The sequence below is a fragment of the Bombina bombina genome, chromosome 5, assembly GCF_027579735.1.
Source record: "Bombina bombina isolate aBomBom1 chromosome 5, aBomBom1.pri, whole genome shotgun sequence".
Taxonomy (NCBI): domain Eukaryota; kingdom Metazoa; phylum Chordata; class Amphibia; order Anura; family Bombinatoridae; genus Bombina; species Bombina bombina.
This window is the reverse complement of record NC_069503.1, coordinates 1065651676-1065671675: the sequence shown is the minus strand read 5'-3', so window position 1 is coordinate 1065671675 and position 20000 is coordinate 1065651676. Positions and strand designations below refer to the sequence as shown.

The 20000-nt window shown below is 39.1% G+C and overlaps 1 protein-coding gene across 3 annotated transcripts in view; it reads left to right on the top strand.

Moving 5' to 3' along the window:
• The window catches only part of MTSS1 (MTSS I-BAR domain containing 1), a 358411-nt gene that overhangs the window by 74222 nt on the left and 264189 nt on the right, over positions 1–20000 (top strand). For all 3 annotated transcript variants that reach the window (XM_053715346.1, XM_053715345.1, XM_053715344.1), the window contains exon 2: positions 16118–16179. In XM_053715346.1, the coding sequence (XP_053571321.1) occupies positions 16118–16179 (62 nt within the window). The remainder of the gene's footprint in view (positions 1–16117; positions 16180–20000) is intronic.

The window sequence follows — 20000 nt, the reverse complement described above, 5'->3', positions numbered from 1 at the left end:
AAAAGACCGGGAGCGCTGTGGTCACCTGTATATACAGCCGCACCATCCAGAGCCAGCAAAGAGCGCTGTAGCGGAGAGCGAAGATTTACATCTATATCAGGTCAGACTCCCTCACGGGCTTTTTATATTTGCATAAGAGGCTTGCACGTTGTTATCTGCTGGCGTTATCTAAGCCCGTTGCTGATTAAAGCATCTCTGCTATATTAGAGATTTTTTGCTAAAAGATAAGGCTCAGCAGTTCTACAAGAGAGCACTATTATTTAAGGGTACAGTGAGAAGTTGCTGATCCCTGGCTTGACGAGACGGCTCTCTGGCTACACATTGTCATTTTGTTATTCGAGCAGAACTTGCCGAGTCGCCCCTGTTCTGTAATACCATTTGCGATTTGGAGACTTGTCTTAAGGAGGTACTGGGCAATTCATCTCATCTTCAACAAGACTTTTTTCAGCATATCAAGTTTTGGGGAACATTTGTGTCTATTAAGAAAGCTCAGTTGTAAATTGATTACACTAACTTTTTTTACCAGTGGTTACTATACAACAGAAGTTCATTGAACTGGGGGCAGAATTAGACGCTGTAATAGTCGCTGAGTGTGTGAACCCCCTTAATTTTGTTATCTGTGGTCTGTTAGCCCTATGGCTGGATAAAGAAAAGATCCAAGGAAACAACTTTAGAGGCTGAGGCTATTTCCAAGGGGTTTATGGACAAATCAGTTTGAATAAGATGAATCGCCAGGGATAAGAAGTATAAAAAGAAATTCCTGAGGAGGAAAAAACTTAAGAGGATGCGCTTGGAACACAGGTTATCAAAGTGGGACCTACCACTTTATGATTGGGTTTGTACCCGTATGCATTAAAAAAAAAAAAAAAAAAAAAAAAATATTTTTATAAACAGCACAGTGTTTGGTATGTGTAAAAAATTTATAATAATGACGAAAATAAATGGTGTGTAAAACAAGTGCTCAGGACAATTTGTGTATAATATTAGTGATACATTGAAATAATCAGATATCACAGATAAACAATGATATTTGTGGCGATTAGTAAAATATATAAAAAAAAAAAAAAAGTACTTATCAATGTCCCAAAAATTGCTGTGATGTAAAAAATAAGTGTCCAATCCTAATATGTGAACGGTGATGTGTTCAGGTGTTTGGCGTGCTCCTCTTGTGTCCCGCGGTGTGATGGGTCAGGGTGTCTAGAATGGAAGATAAACAAGGGGCGCCAACATAGTGTGAATCGTTCAAACAACAAATATAAAAGTGATGTGCAAAAAACTACTCACAAGGAAAGTGGCACCTTAAATGAATAAGGTGCGATAAAGCAGGCTGACATTCAAATTCCAGCAGTCAGTACGCTGGAGGTCTCACCCAGAGGACCTGTGGAATCCAGATAGGCGTCTAGAAAGTAGCACCCACGTTTTTTAGGGCCAATGGCCGGACCAGGTGAGCTGCAAGCTGATAGGTGTTCTCCTGCTGCACTCACGCCACCGAGACTTTTCTCCAAAAACGACAGTGTCAGTGTATGAAAGGTTCCGTGGTAAAAGTCCAGGGCGTTAAAAGTTTATCTGCAGAGCCAGTAAGGTCTGGCTTACTGGCTCTGCAGATAAACTTTTAACGCCCTGGACTTTTACCACGGAACCTTTCATACACTGACACTGTCGTTTTTGGAGAAAAGTCTCGGTGGCGTGAGTGCAGCAGGAGAACACCTATCAGCTTGCAGCTCACCTGGTCCGGCCATTGGCCCTAAAAAACGTGGGTGCTACTTTCTAGACGCCTATCTGGATTCCACAGGTCCTCTGGGTGAGACCTCCAGCGTACTGACTGCTGGAATTTGAATGTCAGCCTGCTTTATCGCACCTTATTCATTTAAGGTGCCACTTTCCTTGTGAGTAGTTTTTTGCACATCACTTTTATATTTGTTGTTTGAACGATTCACACTATGTTGGCGCCCCTTGTTTATCTTCCATTCCAGGGATAAGAAGTGTCTTTCTCTCTGAGGCTGTGGATTTAGAGTTTATTAAAATGTCATATTACATGTATCTTTCTCTAAAATGTTGCAATGCCAAGTTAGAGATCTAACACTCGGGTTTAGAAATTTATGTTTTACCAGACTAGGGGTTATATATTAGCTGGAGGAGGTTGATGTGATTCTATCATTATTATTTTCAGCTATTCAAGTGTACATCTAACAATAGACCCAATATTAACTGAAGATATAAAGAGATAAATAGAATATTAGAATACAAGTTAGTCAAGGGGTAAAAAACCTCTCCAAGTAAAAGTGTTAAGCAACAGTCGTCTCCTATTAAACAAACCTAATTAAATATTTTTCTAACAAGAATCCCCTTAAAAACGATAAGAAAGGTTCTAACTGGGTCAAAGTGTAAATGACTGAAACATTGGTTCTTGTGAGTTGTGGCTGCCATGTCATTTGAGTTTTGGGCTACACTATATTTGTTGCAAGTTGTTCATTTGCAGTTTTTTCTTTTTTTTTTTTGGCTTGGTGATTGCTTTCTTTCTGCCGATTATGTTATAGGCTGGCTTTTTCCTAGTAAATTAAAACAGTTTTTCCTCTTACACACGCTAACACGTCGTACACCTTAGCACACACTAAAACAAATTCAATATTATTTGCTATACAATTTTTTCTATTTTTATGCACAAATGTGCAATATCTTGTTCTTTTCTAAAGAGGACATAAACTAGTCTTCTATCAGTAATATAAAACAACTTTGGTTCTATATATCCAAGCACTTCACTATATACTAAATTCACTTAATTTCTCCAACATAGGTGTGTCCGGTCCACGGCGTCATCCTTACTTGTGGGATATTCTCTTCCCCAACAGGAAATGGCAAAGAGCCCAGCAAAGCTGGTCACATGATCCCTCCTAGGCTCCGCCTACCCCAGTCATTCTCTTTGCCGTTGTACAGGCAACATCTCCACGGAGATGGCTTAGAGTTTTTTAGTGTTTAACTGTAGTTTTTATTATTCAATCAAGAGTTTGTTATTTTAAAATAGTGCTGGTATGTACTATTTACTCAGAAACAGAAAAGAGATGAAGATTTCTGTTTGTATGAGGAAAATGATTTTAGCAACCGTCACTAAAATCCATGGCTGTTCCACACAGGACTGTTGAGAGCAATTAACTTCAGTTGGGGGAACAGTGAGCAGTCTCTTGCTGCTTGAGGTATGACACATTCTAACAAGACGATGTAATGCTGGAAGCTGTCATTTTCCCTATGGGATCCGGTAAGCCATGTTTATAAAGATCGTAAATAAGGGCTTCACAAGGGCTTATTAAGACTGTAGACTTTTTCTGGGCTAAATCGATTCATTATTAACACATATTTAGCCTTGAGGAATCATTTTATCTGGGTATTTTGATATAATAATATCGGCAGGCACTGTTTTAGACTCCTTATTATTTAGGGGCTTTCCCAAATCATAGGCAGAGCCTCATTTTCGCGCCGGTGTTGCGCACTTGTTTTTGAGAGGCATGACATGCAGTCGCATGTGAGAGGAGCTCTGATACTTAGAAAAGACTTTCTGCAGGCGTCATTTGGTATCGTATTCCCCTTTGGGCTTGGTTGGGTCTCAGCAAAGCAGATACCAGGGACTGTAAAGGGGTTAAAGTTAAAAACGGCTCCGGTTCCGTTATTTTAAGGGTTAAAACTTCCAAATTTGGTGTGCAATACTTTTAAAGCTTTAAGACACTGTGGTGAAAATTTGGTGAATTTTTAACAATTCCTATTCATTTAAATAAATGTGATTTATGTGACAATGACAATGATGCCCAAGATGATTCCTCAAGTGAGGGGAGTAAGCATGGTACTGCATCATTCCCTCCTTCATCTACACGAGTCTTGCCCACTTAGGAGGCCCCTAGTACATCTAGCGCGCCAATACTCCTTACTATGCAACAATTAACGGCTGTAATGGATAATTCTGTCAAAAACATTTTAGCCAAAATGAACACTTACCAGCGTAAGCGTGACTGCTCTGTTTTAGATACTGAAGAGCATGACGATGCTGATAATAATGGTTCTGAAGGGCCCCTAACCCAGTCTGATGGGGCCAGGGAGGTTTTGTCTGAGGGAGAAATTACTGATTCAGGGAACATTTCTCAACAAGCTGAACCTGATGTGGTTACGTTTAAATTTAAATTGGAACATCTCCGCATTCTGCTCAAGGAGGTATTATCCACTCTGGATGATTGTGACAAGTTGGTCATCCCAGAGAAACTATGTAAAATGGACAAGTTCCTAGAGGTCCCGGGACTCCCAGAAGCTTTTCCTATACCCAAGCGGGTGGCGGACATTGTTAATAAAGAATGGGAAAGGCCCGGTATTCCTTTCGTCCCTCCCCCCATATTTAAAAAATTGTTTCCTATGGTCGACCCCAGAAAGGACTTATGGCAGACAGTCCCCAAGGTCGAGGGAGCGGTTTCCACTTTAAACAAACGCACCACTATACCCATAGAGGATAGTTGTGCTTTTAAAGATCCTATGGATAAGAAATTAGAAGGTTTACTTAAAAAGATGTTTGTTCAGCAGGGTTACCTTCTACAACCTATTTCATGCATTGTCCCTGTAGCTACAGCCGCATGTTTCTGGTTCGATGAGCTGATAAAGGCGGTCGATAGTGATTCTCCCCCTTATGAGGAGATTATGGACAGAATCAATGCTCTCAAATTGGCTAATTCTTTCACCCTAGACGCCACTTTGCAATTGGCTAGGTTAGCGGCTAAGAATTCAGGGTTTGCTATTGTGGCGCGCAGAGCGCTTTGGTTGAAATCTTGGTCAGCTGATGCGTCTTCCAAGAACAAGCTACTTAACATTCCTTTCAAGGGGAAAACGCTGTTTGGCCCTGACTTGAAAGAGATTATCTCTGATATCACTGGGGGTAAGGGCCACGCCCTTCCTCAGGATCGGCCTTTCAAGGCAAAAAATAAACCTAATTTTCGTCCCTTTCGGAGAAACGGACCAGCCCAAAGTGCTACGTCCTCTAAGCAAGAGGGTAATATTTCTCAAGCCAAGCCAGCTTGGAGACCAATGCAAGGCTGGAACAAGGGAAAGCAGGCCAAGAAACCTGCCACTGCTACCAAGACAGCATGAAATGTTGGCCCCCGATCCGGGACCGGATCTGGTGGGGGGCAGACTCTCTCTCTTCGCTCAGGCTTGGGCAAGAGATGTTCTGGATCCTTGGGCGCTAGAAATAGTCTCCCAAGGTTATCTTCTGGAATTCAAGGGGCTTCCCCCAAGGGGGAGGTTCCACAGGTCTCAGTTGTCTTCAGACCACATAAAAAGACAGGCATTCTTACATTGTGTAGAAGACCTGTTAAAGATGGGAGTGATTCATCCTGTTCCATTAAGAGAACAAGGGATGGGGTTCTACTCCAATCTGTTCATAGTTCCCAAAAAAGAGGGAACGTTCAGACCAATCTTAGATCTCAAGATCTTAAACAAGTTTCTCAAGGTTCCATCGTTCAAGATGGAAACCATTCGAACTATTCTTCCTTCCATCCAGGAAGGTCAATTCATGACCACGGTGGATTTAAAGGATGCGTATCTACATATTCCTATCCACAAGGAACATCATCGGTTCCTAAGGTTCGCATTCCTGGACAAGCATTACCAGTTCGTGGCGCTTCCTTTCGGATTAGCCACTGCTCCAAGGATTTTCACAAAGGTACTAGGGTCCCTTCTAGCTGTGCTAAGACCAAGGGGCATTGCTGTAGTACCTTACTTGGACGACATTCTGATTCAAGCGTCGTCCCTTCCTCAAGCAAAGGCTCACACGGACATTGTCCTGGCCTTTCTCAGATCTCACGGATGGAAAGTGAACGTGGAAAAGAGTTCTCTATCTCCGTCAACAAGGGTTCCCTTCTTGGGAACAATAATAGACTCCTTAGAAATGAGGATTTTTCTGACAGAGGCCAGAAAAACAAAACTTCTAGACTCTTGTCGGATACTTCATTCCGTTCCTCTTCCTTCCATAGCGCAGTGCATGGAAGTGATCGGTTTGATGGTAGCGGCAATGGACATAGTTCCTTTTGCGCGCATTCATCTAAGACCATTACAACTGTGCATGCTCAGTCAGTGGAATGGGGACTATACAGACTTGTCTCCGAAGATACAAGTAAATCAGAGGACCAGAGACTCACTCCGTTGGTGGCTGTCCCTGGACAACCTGTCACAAGGGATGACATTCCGCAGACCGGAGTGGGTCATCGTCACGACCGACGCCAGTCTGATGGGCTGGGGCGCGGTCTGGGGATCCCTGAAAGCTCAGGGTCTTTGGTCTCGGGAAGAATCTCTTCTACCGATAAATATTCTGGAACTGAGAGCGATATTCAATGCTCTCAAGGCTTGGCCTCAGCTAGCGAGGGCCAAGTTCATACGGTTTCAATCAGACAACATGACAACTGTTGCGTACATCAACCATCAGGGGGGAACAAGGAGTTCCCTAGCGATGGAAGAAGTGACCAAAATCATTCTATGGGCGGAGTCTCACTCCTGCCACCTGTCTGCTATCCACATCCCAGGAGTGGAAAATTGGGAAGCGGATTTTCTGAGTCGTCAGACATTGCATCCGGGGGAGTGGGAACTCCATCCGGAAATCTTTGCCCAAGTCACTCAGCTGTGGGGCATTCCAGACATGGATCTGATGGCCTCTCGTCAGAACTTCAAAGTTCCTTGCTACGGGTCCAGATCCAGGGATCCCAAGGCGGCTCTAGTGGATGCACTAGTGGAACCTTGGACCTTCAAACTAGCTTATGTGTTCCCGCCATTTCCTCTCATCCCCAGGCTGGTAGCCAGGATCAATCAGGAGAGGGCGTCGGTGATCTTGATAGCTCCTGCGTGGCCACGCAGGACTTGGTATGCAGATCTGGTGAATATGTCATCGGCTCCACCTTGGAAGCTACCTTTGAGACGAGACCTTCTTGTTCAGGGTCCGTTCGAACATCCGAATCTGGTTTCACTCCAGCTGACTGCTTGGAGATTGAACGCTTGATCTTATCGAAGCGAGGGTTCTCAGATTCTGTTATCGATACTCTTGTTCAGGCCAGAAAGCCTGTAACTAGAAAGATTTACCACAAAATTTGGAAAAAATATATCTGTTGGTGTGAATCTAAAGGATTCCCTTGGGACAAGGTTAAGATTCCTAAGATTCTATCCTTCCTTCAAGAAGGATTGGAAAAAGGTTTATCTGCTAGTTCCCTGAAGGGACAGATTTCTGCCTTGTCTGTGTTACTTCACAAAAAGCTGGCAGCTGTGCCAGATGTTCAAGCCTTTGTTCAGGCTCTGGTTAGAATTAAGCCTGTTTACAAACCTTTGACTCCTCCTTGGAGTCTCAACTTAGTTCTTTCAGTTCTTCAGGGGGTTCCGTTTGAACCCCTACATTCCGTTGATATCAAGTTATTATCTTGGAAAGTTTTGTTTTTAGTTGCGATTTCTTCTGCTAGAAGAGTTTCAGAATTATCTGCTCTGCAGTGTTCTCCTCCTTATCTGGTGTTCCATGCAGATAAGGTGGTTTTACGTACTAAACCTGGTTTTCTTCCAAAAGTTGTTTCTAACAAAAACATTAACCAGGAGATTATCGTACCTTCTCTGTGTCCGAAACCAGTGTCAAAGAAGGAACGTTTGTTGCACAATCTGGATGTTGTTCGCACTCTAAAATTCTATTTAGATGCTACAAAGGATTTTAGACAAACATCTTCCTTGTTTGTTGTTTATTCCGGTAAAAGGAGAGGTCAAAAAGCAACTTCTACCTCTCTCTCTTTTTGGATTAAAAGCATCATCAGATTGGCTTACGAGACTGCCGGACGGCAGCCTCCCGAAAGAATCACGGCTCATTCCACTAGGGCTGTGGCTTCCACATGGGCCTTCAAGAACGAGGCTTCTGTTGATCAGATATGTAGGGCAGCGACTTGGTCTTCACTGCACACTTTTACCAAATTTTACAAGTTTGATACTTTTGCTTCTTCTGAGGCTATTTTTGGGAGAAAGGTTTTGCAAGCCGTGGTGCCTTCCATTTAGGTGACCTGATTTGCTCCCTCCCTTCATCCGTGTCCTAAAGCTTTGGTATTGGTTCCCACAAGTAAGGATGACGCCGTGGACCGGACACACCTATGTTGGAGAAAACAGAATTTATGTTTACCTGATAAATTACTTTCTCCAACGGTGTGTCCGGTCCACGGCCCGCCCTGGTTTTTTTAATCAGGTCTGATAATTTATTTTCTTTAACTACAGTCACCACGGTACCATATGGTTTCTCCTATGCAAATATTCCTCCTTAACGTCGGTCGAATGACTGGGGTAGGCGGAGCCTAGGAGGGATCATGTGACCAGCTTTGCTGGGCTCTTTGCCATTTCCTGTTGGGGAAGAGAATATCCCACAAGTAAGGATGACGCCGTGGACCGGACACACCGTTGGAGAAAGTAATTTATCAGGTAAACATAAATTCTGTTTTTTCACGTTAAGGATTCCCACTGTCTGTTTGTAGTGGTTTTTCTTCTTTTCACTGATCTGAGAGTGTTTCACACTTTTTTGTATTCTTCCTTTTTTTTCTTTTATTATCAATGGAAAAATTTATCACGCAAACAAGTTCTAATTCCCCGAAAATGCCAGCAAAATCGAAAGATAAAAAAACCAAGTCAGCCGACATTAGTCCAGATATGGTATCAGACATAAGTCATTCAGTTATAGATACTCAGGCCTTAATTGGTCAACTATCAGCCATTTTCTCACCCCAGTTTGACTCCATTAAGAAAGAGTTAGAAGTGATCTCTTCTGATATTGTAACACTCACTTCAGAAGTTAAACAGTTCTCTATTAGGTTAGTGGAGGCTGAGGAAAGGCTCTCCGTAGTAGAGGATCAGACTAACATACACCAAGGAATCTTAAAAAAACATGAAGACAAATTAAACAATATGCAATTGCGCCTGGAGGATCTGGAAGATCCCTCCAGGCGCAATAACATTAGAATCATTGGCCTTCCGGAGCTTCCGGAGTTTGAGGATCTTATGACATTCACTTCAATGACCTTGCCACAGGCTCTGGGTATGCCAGCACATTTGCTACCTTTGGTTGTTGAAAGGGCGCACAGAACTGGCCCCAGAAGAAATATGGATAGTAGGGCAGTCAGACCAAGAATGATCATTTTCAGACTCCTGAAATTCCAAAATAAAATAGAATTACTGAACCTTTTTAAGAAAAAGAAAAACGAGCCGGTGATATTCGGGAACAACAAGATTTTGTTGTTTCAGGATTTCTCCAGCGAAACTTCTGCTAGGAGGAAGGTAATGGCGCCATTCTGCACTCAATTGATAAACAAGGGAATAAATGCATGGTTGATGTACCCGGCCAGAGTTGTAATAGATGATAAAGGCAGTAGACGAGTATTCAATGAAGTAACAGAGATTACTGAATTCTTAAAATCGGTGGGATAGTAATGAAATATATAGATTGTATTAGAAGTGGTTGATCATCCAGGTCGATGTATAGAATTAGGATTCCTAATTGGTCTGATTTTGTTTGGTTTAGTTATTTTATGAGGTTTGTTTCTTTTTTTTTCTTTTTTTTTCTCTTTTTTTTTTTTTTTTTTTTCTCCCACTCCTCTCTCCCTGTGTATTTGCTTTAGATGGAATAAGGGAAGATGGCTGATATTAAATAAGAATGACAGGGAATGTTAGGATGTTGTCCTGAAATGTGGGGGGGGGTATCATCCCCAGTAAAACGTAAACTAGTGATTAAAACCCTAGGTAAAAAACAGCCTGATGTGGTTTGTCTTCAAGAAACCCATTTAAATGAGACAGAAGCAGCTAAATTTAAGATCAAATGGGTGGGAGAAGTAATATCTACTAGAAGTTCAATAAAAAAATGTGGATTAGTCATACTATTACATAAAAAGCTAGATTATAAAATAATTAAGACTGAGATCGATAGTCAAGCAAGATATATTTTACTTCAAATAGTAATTAATGACATCAAGTTTGTAATCTGCAACATATATGCGCCAAATAGACTATCAGTGAAATTTTGGGAAAAAATTCAAAATAAGGTATTTCCTTACAAAAATCAAAACTTAGTAATTTGCGGAGACTTTAATATGACGTTAGATCCAGCTTTAGATCGGTTTTCGCAAAGAAATATAGTTAGTAATAGATACAGTGCAAAGTATTTTAAGAAATTCTGTAATAAATTAAAATTGACAGACATATGGCGGATCCAAAACCCTGATAGTCTTAGGTACACATGTGAATCTCGAGCACATAGAACATTTTCCAGGATTGACCTATTCCTGATCTCCGAGCCACTGTCCATTCGGCAAGTCAAGCCCGATATTGGAGAGGTCCTGATATCGGACCATGCAATAATATCTTTAACAGTTTTTCTTTCGAATAAATGTAACTCTCAGAATATGGTATTTTCTTTTCCCCGTTTTCTATGCTCTGAACCTAGATTCTGTGCATGGCTACTAGTAAAATGGCAGGAATACGCGGCGAATAATGCAGAATATAGAAATAAAATTGAAACTTTTTGGGAAGCGGCTAAAGCCGTGCTGAGAGGGGAGATCGTTGCTTATCTAAATGTTCGGTCAAAAAAGATTAAAGCTAGGGAAGTCATGCTGGCAACAAGTGTACAGGAGATGTATATTCGGGTACAACGGGATCCCTCACACCAAAATTGGGACAATTATGCTGTTACTAGAAAAGAACGCGATCTTTTCCTAAAACAAAAACTGCTAGTTGAGGAAATTAGATTAAATCGTCTCTATAGGGGATTCCATGGTAGGTCAGCTAAATTTCTAGCTAGTCTCACTAAATGTAGAAAGAAGAAAAATTTCATATCCGTCATTAAAGATAATGAGAATAGATATTTTGAAACTGAGAAAATTTGCGAAAGTCTGGCTTCGTACTACCAGAGGTTATATTCCACAGTAGAGATAGACATGGATAGGCAAGAGAGATTCTGGGCTAAAATAGTGACTCCACAAATTTCAGCTGAGGATTTGATGGCATTAAATGAACCTATAACTAAAGAAGAAATTGACAAAGCTATTGATAAACTGAAAGGCAATAAAGCAGCTGGCCCTGATGGATTTCCATCTGAATTCTATAAGTGTTTAAAGGAAGAGTTAGTACCAGTATTAGAATTGCTTTATAATAAATATTATACAGAAAGCATGCCGATTTCTGCTTATTTTACAATGGCTAATATCTCCCTTATATTAAAGAAAGATAAAGATGCAGAGGACCCGGCATCTTATAGACCAATATCGGTCTTAAATACCGATTATAAGATTCTAACAGCTATTTTAGCCAATAGATTTTCTCAGTGTTTACAGAAACTCATTCATCCGGACCAAACGGGGTTCATGACCAACAGAAATTCAACCAAGAATATACGTAAACTAACAACTTTCCTAGACTATGCTTGGAATCAGGAGCAGCCAAATAGAAGATATGATATGGCAGTCTTAACACTAGACGCAGTTAAAGCTTTTGACTCCATAGTATGGGAACATCTATTCACATCACTAGGAAAATTCGGCATTAAAGGGAATTTTATAAAATGCATTCATAGAATATATTCTAATCCTATATCTCACCTAGTGGTAAACGGTACTATCTCTTCCAAAATCTTCATGCAGCGGGGTACACGACAAGGATGTCCCCTATCGCCGCTACTGTTTAATGTGGCACTAGAACCATTTGCAATTCAAGTGAGAAAGTACCTTACTGGAATCCCCCTGGGTACTTCTTGCTTGAATATATTATTATATGCAGATGATATTTTACTTTTTTTAAAGAATCTACAGCATTCCATTCCAATTTTGATCCAACTTTTGGAAGAGTTTAGCTCGTTCTCAGGTTATAAGGTTAATACCGGGAAAAGTGAATTGATGATTGTCGGCAAATCTCCTTTAAGCTTATCTATTAATACTTTTAAAGAGGTAGAATCCATTAAATATTTAGGGCTTGTATTACACAAAAACCCTAAATACTGGTATACTGATAACTATATCTCGTTATTTCAAAAAATTAAAGTGGATTTACAATTGTGGATTTCTTTCCCACTGTCTTTAATGGCGCGGGTCAATCTAGTTAAAACCATTATTCTCCCCCGGCTGCTGTATCCTTTACAGAATTTGCCGATATACTTACGTAATATTGATTTAAGGAAATTGTGTTCCCACTTTTCAAAATTTATATGGGGGAATAAAAAACCTCGTATTTCCTTAGCAAGACTTTCACAAAAATCAGGCGCTGCCGGGTTATCATTTCCTGACATTAGATTGTATAATATTGCCTCATTATTGAAAATTGCAATTGATTGGCTGGCAAAGACAAATATCTATGCCACATATGAAGAAGAATCTTTCTTGATCCATCCTTTCGCATTGGCAGCTATAATCCATTGTCAACCTAAACAGCTTCCTTCTAATGTCTCCATAATGATTACATTTAAAAATATAGTTCTTGCATGGCATAAATTTTGTAAAATAATGGAGATAGATCCTTCCCTTTCAGATTTTCTTCCTATTCAGGGTAACCCTCTCTTTTTACCAGGAATTAGCCAGAAGGTTTTTAAGCTATGGGCAGAAAAAGGATTAAACCGGGTTTGCCAATTATTTGGCCCGGACGAGTTAGTACTTCAAGGGGAAACCTTGTTTGCCGCATTTAATTTGCCCAGATCCGATTTATTTGCATTTTTTCAAATCAGACACTTTATCTCTGCTCAAAAATGGAGGTTACCTCTGTCTATTGCATGGTCTGAGGTCAGGACTCTCTTACAAAGATTTACTGCTGGTATTACATCAATTTCTCTGATATACGACATAATGTTATCTAAACAATCTCAAGTCATAATGGGTAAGATCTGTAACTTTTGGTTACCGTTAATCCCAGATATAGATCAGGATAAAATTTGCCTGAGTTTTAATAACTTAGATAAGTGCTTAATACCTTCAAATTGGAAGGAATCACATATGAAATTCATAAATGATTTTTACCAATATCCAGCGAAAACTGCCAAATACTATCGGGATGGATCCGCTGAGTGTCCAAGATGTCACTACCAAGATGCTGATCTGTTTCATATGTTTTGGGCTTGCCCCAAGATAAGACAATTATGGCAAAAAATCACATACTGGTTTAATAAAGTTCATAACTCATCTACCTCCCTCACATTCCGGGATATTGTCTTATTATTTAATACTTCTAACAGTCAAGGGTGTTGTTGGACATACCCCTTAAATATTATAATATTAATTGTAAGACTTTGTATATTAAAAAGCTGGAAAGCCAGAAGAGCGCCCTCGCTCTCTACAATTACCCAAATGCTACAGGAACAAATCCTTTTTGAATCCTACCATCTTCAGTCTTTGTCTGAAAATAGAATTAAGAAATTCTTATATGCTTGGTACTCCATCATTAAGACATATCCTCTAACTATTCAAAAACAGATATTAGCACCCTTTCTTTCTTCACTTAGTTTCATTGAGATGGTCATATTAGAATTGTTTCCATATACCTGGATTAGAAATCCAACCGAGGTATAAATGTAGAGAGCAATAAGATCCACTCAAGAAAATACCATATTATAATTCATCTCTCCCCCCCCCCTTTTTTTTTTTTTTTTTTGTTTGTTTGTTTATTTTGTCTTTTTTTCCTCTTTCTTTTGTAAGTTAGGGAAAAAAAAAAAAAAAAAAAAAAAAGCCGACAAATAACTGTTATATGTTTTTGTAGACTCAGGTGTCGAGTATCTTTTAATTTGTTCAAGATTGTAAAATTATGTAAATGACAATACGACAAGATTCTGCTTATATTGTACGGTATAGTTTTTTTTCTCTATTGTTGTATTATTAATTACTGTTTCTTGTTACATTGAATGATTCGGCAAATAATAAAGAAATTTATAAAAAAAAAAAAAGAAAAACAAGCGACACTGCACATGTACTACTCTTTACTGGCAGCCAAGGAGATTAAAAAAAATATCTATTTCTTATGTTATGTATATATGAATATATACGTGTGTATGTAAGTATAATATATGTGTATCCCGTGGCCTTAAACTGGTGAATTTGCCCATTTATGGGTGCGCAATAAATTAGTGCTCCACTTGTAATCCATCCCTAAATGGACATTAAAGAGACATTAAACCAAAAATATTTCTTTCATGATTCACATAAAGCGTAGAATGTAAAACTTTTTTGTCAAATTTGTTTAATTCTCTTGATTACTCTCTTGCTGCTCCTGAGCCTACCTTGGTGTTCTTTTCAACAAAGAATACCAAGAGAACAAAGGAAATGTCGGATCAGGTCCGCAACACCTTTGATAAATAGGGGCCAATGTCTTCATCTGCACAATGTAGTTACTGTGGGTGACAACCATGTCTCGTCATGCGTGAAAGCGCTTTCAGAGCTCATTGCGGCCCCCCTGCACTCTTACCTAATCACTGGTGTTCTAAGGCTCCAGCATCGCCCGGAAACCCAGAAGTGCCGAGAAAGTGAAGAGAGCTTAAAGGGAAAAAAATTTCTTTCATGATATAGAAAGAGCATACAATTATAAACAACTTTCTAATTTACTTCTAATATCTAATTTGCTTCCTTCTCTTGATATTCTTTGATGAAAAGCATATCTAGATATGCTTAGTAGCTGCTGATTGGTAGCTGCACATAGATGCTTCCTGTGATTGGTTCACTGTGTGCATTGCTATTTCTTCATTAAAGTATATCTAAAGAATGAAGCAAATTAGGTAATAGAAGTAAATTGGAATGTTGTTTAAAATTATATTCTCTACCTTAATTATGAAAGAAAATGTTTGGGTATAGTGTCCCTTTAAATGAGCTGGATGGAAGGGTTGGTTTTCAAGTTAAAATAAACTTTTAGGATTCAGATAGAGCAGTAGTTTTAAGACATTTTCCATTTTACTCCCAATATCAAATTTTGCACCATCTTTTTATATTCACACTTTTTAGGGAACAAGATCCTACTGAGCATGTGCACTGGGTATACATATACTAGTCTGTGATTGGCTGATGTCTGTCACATGATAAAGGGAGTCGCAAAATGGGGGGGATTTGTCAGAAACAAATATGCTAGTTTCTTACACAACATAATATATAAAAAATAATGGTATCTTTTGACTCTGCTGGGTCTCCTGGAAAAAAAAAAATACTGTACAGGTGGCCCTCGTTTTACAACGGTTCAATTTACACCGTTTCAGAATAACAACCTTTTTTTCCAGTCATGTGACTGCTCTTGAAAAGCATTGAGAAGCAGTGCACGTATTAAAATAGCCAGTAGATGGAGCTGTCCGCTTGTGTTGCAGCAAAGCCAAGCAAGCTGAAATTAATCAGTTTAACCAGACCTGAGCTGAGCTATCGAGCAGGTTTCAAAGGAACAAGATCTTCCTGTCTATAAATCAGTCCAGATTGGAATGCATAGAAAGAACTATTTGCAGAAAAATGCAAGTGAAGTCTGTGTTGTGTGATTATTTTATTAGGTTTATAATGCTGTTTAGCATTTAAAGTCTTCATTTCAAAGCTTTAAAAATAATGTATAAGGTGTTACTTATGACAATTTTGAGAGGGGCCTGGAACCTATCTCCCTCACTTCCCATTGACTTACATTATAAACTGGGTTTCAATTTACAACGGTTTCGATTTACAACCATTCCTTCTGGAACCTAACCCCGGCGTAAACTGAGGGCTACCTGTATATGTGTGGGTTTCTCAGTGAAAAATGACCTACAGTAGTGCCTAAATAATATCAGCATCTGAAAACTACAAAACGGATCAGCACAGGGGTGGAAATGGCTCAGCAAATAAAAGGGTTAATTTTGACTTTACTGTAACTTAAGTTCCAAAATGGCAGCACCCATGATTAGAGGGAGGTGCATGAAATGTATATACTGGTTAATGTTCTTTAATACAAATCACTGAGCTATAAATTGTTGCTTCCTTTAAATGTAAGTACATTTTACAAAGTGTTCTTTATTAGTGCATAAAGCAGGGAAATTATGTATTCTATGGAATTAACTGAAAACTGGATATTGTATTGAAAAATTACTTAACATATTATTTTTTTTTTATGTCCTTTTTAGGGAAGTTATCCAGTTTGGGAAGATTTTATAAACAAAGCAGGGAAGTTGCAGTCCCAACTACGGTAAGAATTTCTTTAAAGGAATAAGTGAGTGGGCAAATACTGGGGTGGCATTTAATCTACACAAACTAGAAATCAGGTAGGCAACATGGTATCAAATGGAAGTTGAGTCGTTAAACATGCATTTTTAAATGCTTTAAATTGAATACATTTTTGCAGAATTGAAATATAATAAGGCATGTAAATGAAATGAGTATAACATACCACCCTTGCCAAAATAATTGTTTTGTTTATGGAGTGGTAATGTGTGAAATCTGTTCAGTAATATTTCTGCCTAGTTTTCCATTTATATACTGTCTGTTTCTCCCTCACGATTCTTAGTTCCTTTTTTAATGGGACAGGAGAGTTATATGTTACACTGTTCACACTTCTACGTCCGCATAATAAGGGCTAGATTTATCAAAGGCTAGGCGAACTCTGTATGTTCTTCGCCTGTAACTGCGCCCCAGCTCACCTCTGGAGAGGCGCACATGTGCGCCTAAATTTATCAAAAAAATAGACGTAACTTTGCGCAGGCGAGCTGGGGCGTAGTAATAATAAATTGCGCCTGTCGGGAACAGCATTTACTCCCTATTTACTCTCTATAAATATTTGCGCCGCCATGTTTTGATTATTAAAAAAAACGTTTTTTAGGTAACTAATTAGCTAATATTTATATTACACAATGTTTCTGTGCTGTTTGTGCCATAAGTTGACACAAAAATTAATATATCAATATATACATATAAAACTTTTAGTACCATATGCGCCTGTGGAAGCGCAAATTTCTGGCAATAACCGTATCTTCTTTGCGCTGAACTTTTGAAAAATTAGTTAAAAGAGTAAAGTACTGCATCTCAAGATGTAAAAGCATGTATTATAATGGTGTTCGACTCAGTCTGTATGGCGAAATATACAACACGCAATTACAGCTGGAATTATCTGCGCAAAGCAATGATGAATTGCGCCTAGGCGAATGCAAGTGAAGTGCAAAGAAGTTTCTTTCAGATTTGCGCAATTATAGGCTCAGAGTGCTTTGATAAATATGAGGATCCGTGTGTATGCGTTATTTTGGACGATATTAGAGGAGAATGGCTTTGATAAATCTAGCCCTAAGAGTTCCCTCTCTAAAAAGAGCTCACTACAGAGTAGCAATACTGAACGGAGGAGGCAAACCAATGCTCTTATTAAAACTACAGCTTGGATCACTTACAAGTAGGTCCCCGTAATGATTCAGATAGAGCATGCAATTATAAACATCTTTACGGTTTACTTCCATTAGTTCATTTTCTTGGTATCCTTTGTCGAAAGAGAAACAATGCACTACTGTGAGATAGCTGAACACACCAGATGAGCGAATGACAAGAGGCGTATATGTACAGCCACCAATCAGCAGCTAGCTCCCACTAGTTCCTTGCTGTTCCTGAGCCTACCCTAGGTAAGCTTTTCAACAAAGGATACAAAGGGAACAAACTAAATTAGATAATATAAGTAAATCTGAAAGTTGTTTAAAATTGTATGATCTATCAAAATCATGAAAGTTTAATTGCGACTTTGCACACACACATTTATTTATATTCAGTATGGTGCAGTTTAGAGCCAATTGTTTGATTTCTTTTTTCAGATGGAAACACAAGTCTAGGCCCTTGCATATATAGGGGTCACTTACTGGCAAGCGGCACAGGGTTTATACGAAGCGAGGAGCTGATAACAACTCCATGTAAAGTGCAGATGGGATGATTTATGCTGCAGTTGCTATATGTGTTTGCTGGGGACAGGAGGACTTGAGATCTCTGGGCCTCATAAATCAGCTCACCAGCTCTTTTGTTAGAGGTCTCTCCTGGTAACTCTCGAGCTGCAAATCATTTCTGTCTGGTCTAGATACAGCTGTGTGTAAGGGCAAATGTGCACATGCCATGCAGAGGCTGCTGCAGTAAGCAACATACCAGCAACAGAACGGCTCACAGCTGAATAGAGCTAATACAGTCTAAGGGCCAGGGTACTGTTTTATTTGTCGCAGCGCCCTGGAGCCTTGCAGTTCTTGAGCTGTGCCTTACATAACATAAAGAGACAGTCAACACCAAAATTGTTATTGTTTAAAAAGATAGATAATACCTTTACTACCCATTCCCCAGCTTTGCACGACCAACATTGTTATATTAATATAATTTATAACATTTATACCTATAAATGTCTGCCTGTTTCTAAGCCACTACAGACAGCCTCTTATCACAGGCTTTTTTATTAGCTTTTCACAACAGGAGACTGCTAGTTCCTGTGGGCCATATAGATAACATTGTGCTTACGCCCGTGGAGTTGTGCATGACACTGGAATAATTGGCTGAAATGCAAGTCAATAGACAATAAATAAATAGCCATGTAATCAGGGGGCTGTCAAAAGTGGCTTAGATACAAGGTAATCAGAGGTTAAAAGTATATTAATATAACTCTGTTGGTTATGCAAAACTGGGGAATGGGTAATAAAGGGGATTATCTGTATTTTTAAGCAATAAACATTTTGGAATAGACCGTCACTTTAAAGGAACTTGGAAGTGATGCATATCATTTACCTAGGGTGTAAAGCACAAAAATAAGTGAGGGTAGAAAATGAAGGACAGCACAATACTGTACAACCAAATCTGATGGCTGTATCATCCAAGCGTTGTCTGTGTCAATGGGATCACACTCCTAGCTGCTCTCATCCCAAGGGAAAAGGTTGAGGTTGAAGTCTGCATGTGCACTTTGCTTCAATTTTGTTGACTGGGAGCACACCTGCATTCACACTAATGACTCAGAGAATACAGCTGCTGATTGGCTGAATCATACCTTGCCATCGTTTGGGGGGGGGGGGGATAGCTAAGCATTTAAACATAGTACACTGCACAAAAGAAGCATGATTACATTTATTTTTAAAAAGCATGCATATACTGCTCATGTGTGATTATGCTTACTAGACAGAAAGATTTGCATCACTTACATTATACAAGCCCCCTTTAATAATGATTTATGTCTGCTATACATTAAAAACAACAGTAGTACTAGTTTTAATGTGCCATATTAATTGCATGAGAGATGCTTTCACTTCCACGTTCTTTTCTGTGTTTGCTGTCTGCTGTATAAAGTCTGAAAAACATTTTCAAGTCTGTGTGGTTTTTACCTTGTTAAGTTAAATATCTTGTGTTGTCTCTTATTTTTCCGGTTGCTTAGGATTGTTATCATGACCTGTAATTAAAATCCACCTAAGTTAATACTTTTCTCAGACTCTAGTCTAGTGTCTGCATTTAAACTATTCATCTGTAAGCTGCTTCAACAAAACTGCTAATTTTTATGTAACGTGAAAGCCAACGTTTCTGCAACATTCTTTCTAACAATGTCACGCAAGTTAAAGCCAGGATTTTCCATTAAAGTGATGGTAAACATTACATGTTTTAAATTCAGGGATGGAATCTAAGTGATATTTTACAGGGACTTTAATTGATCACTTCTAATGAAGATGTGCTTTAACTTACTTTTTAATCTTACTGTGCCATTCTAATACCCTGTTCTCCGGTGTTCTGACGATTTTTGCTACCCATCAAATTGTGCTACCTCTCTAACTGTGCATGAGCGGTGATGTCCATATGTGCGTGCATGGGCACAAAGAGAGGTAGCAAATTTCAACAGAGAGCTAAATTACTCCCTGCATTCCTCACATTTTTTTTTCACACGCTAACTGTGCATGCAGAATATATTGTCTACTGATGTTTATTGTTTCACCATTATATTTTTATTTTCAATATAACATATTTTTATTATAATATAATTATATTTTTTATAAGTAGTATATTGTTGTTTCAACATTATAT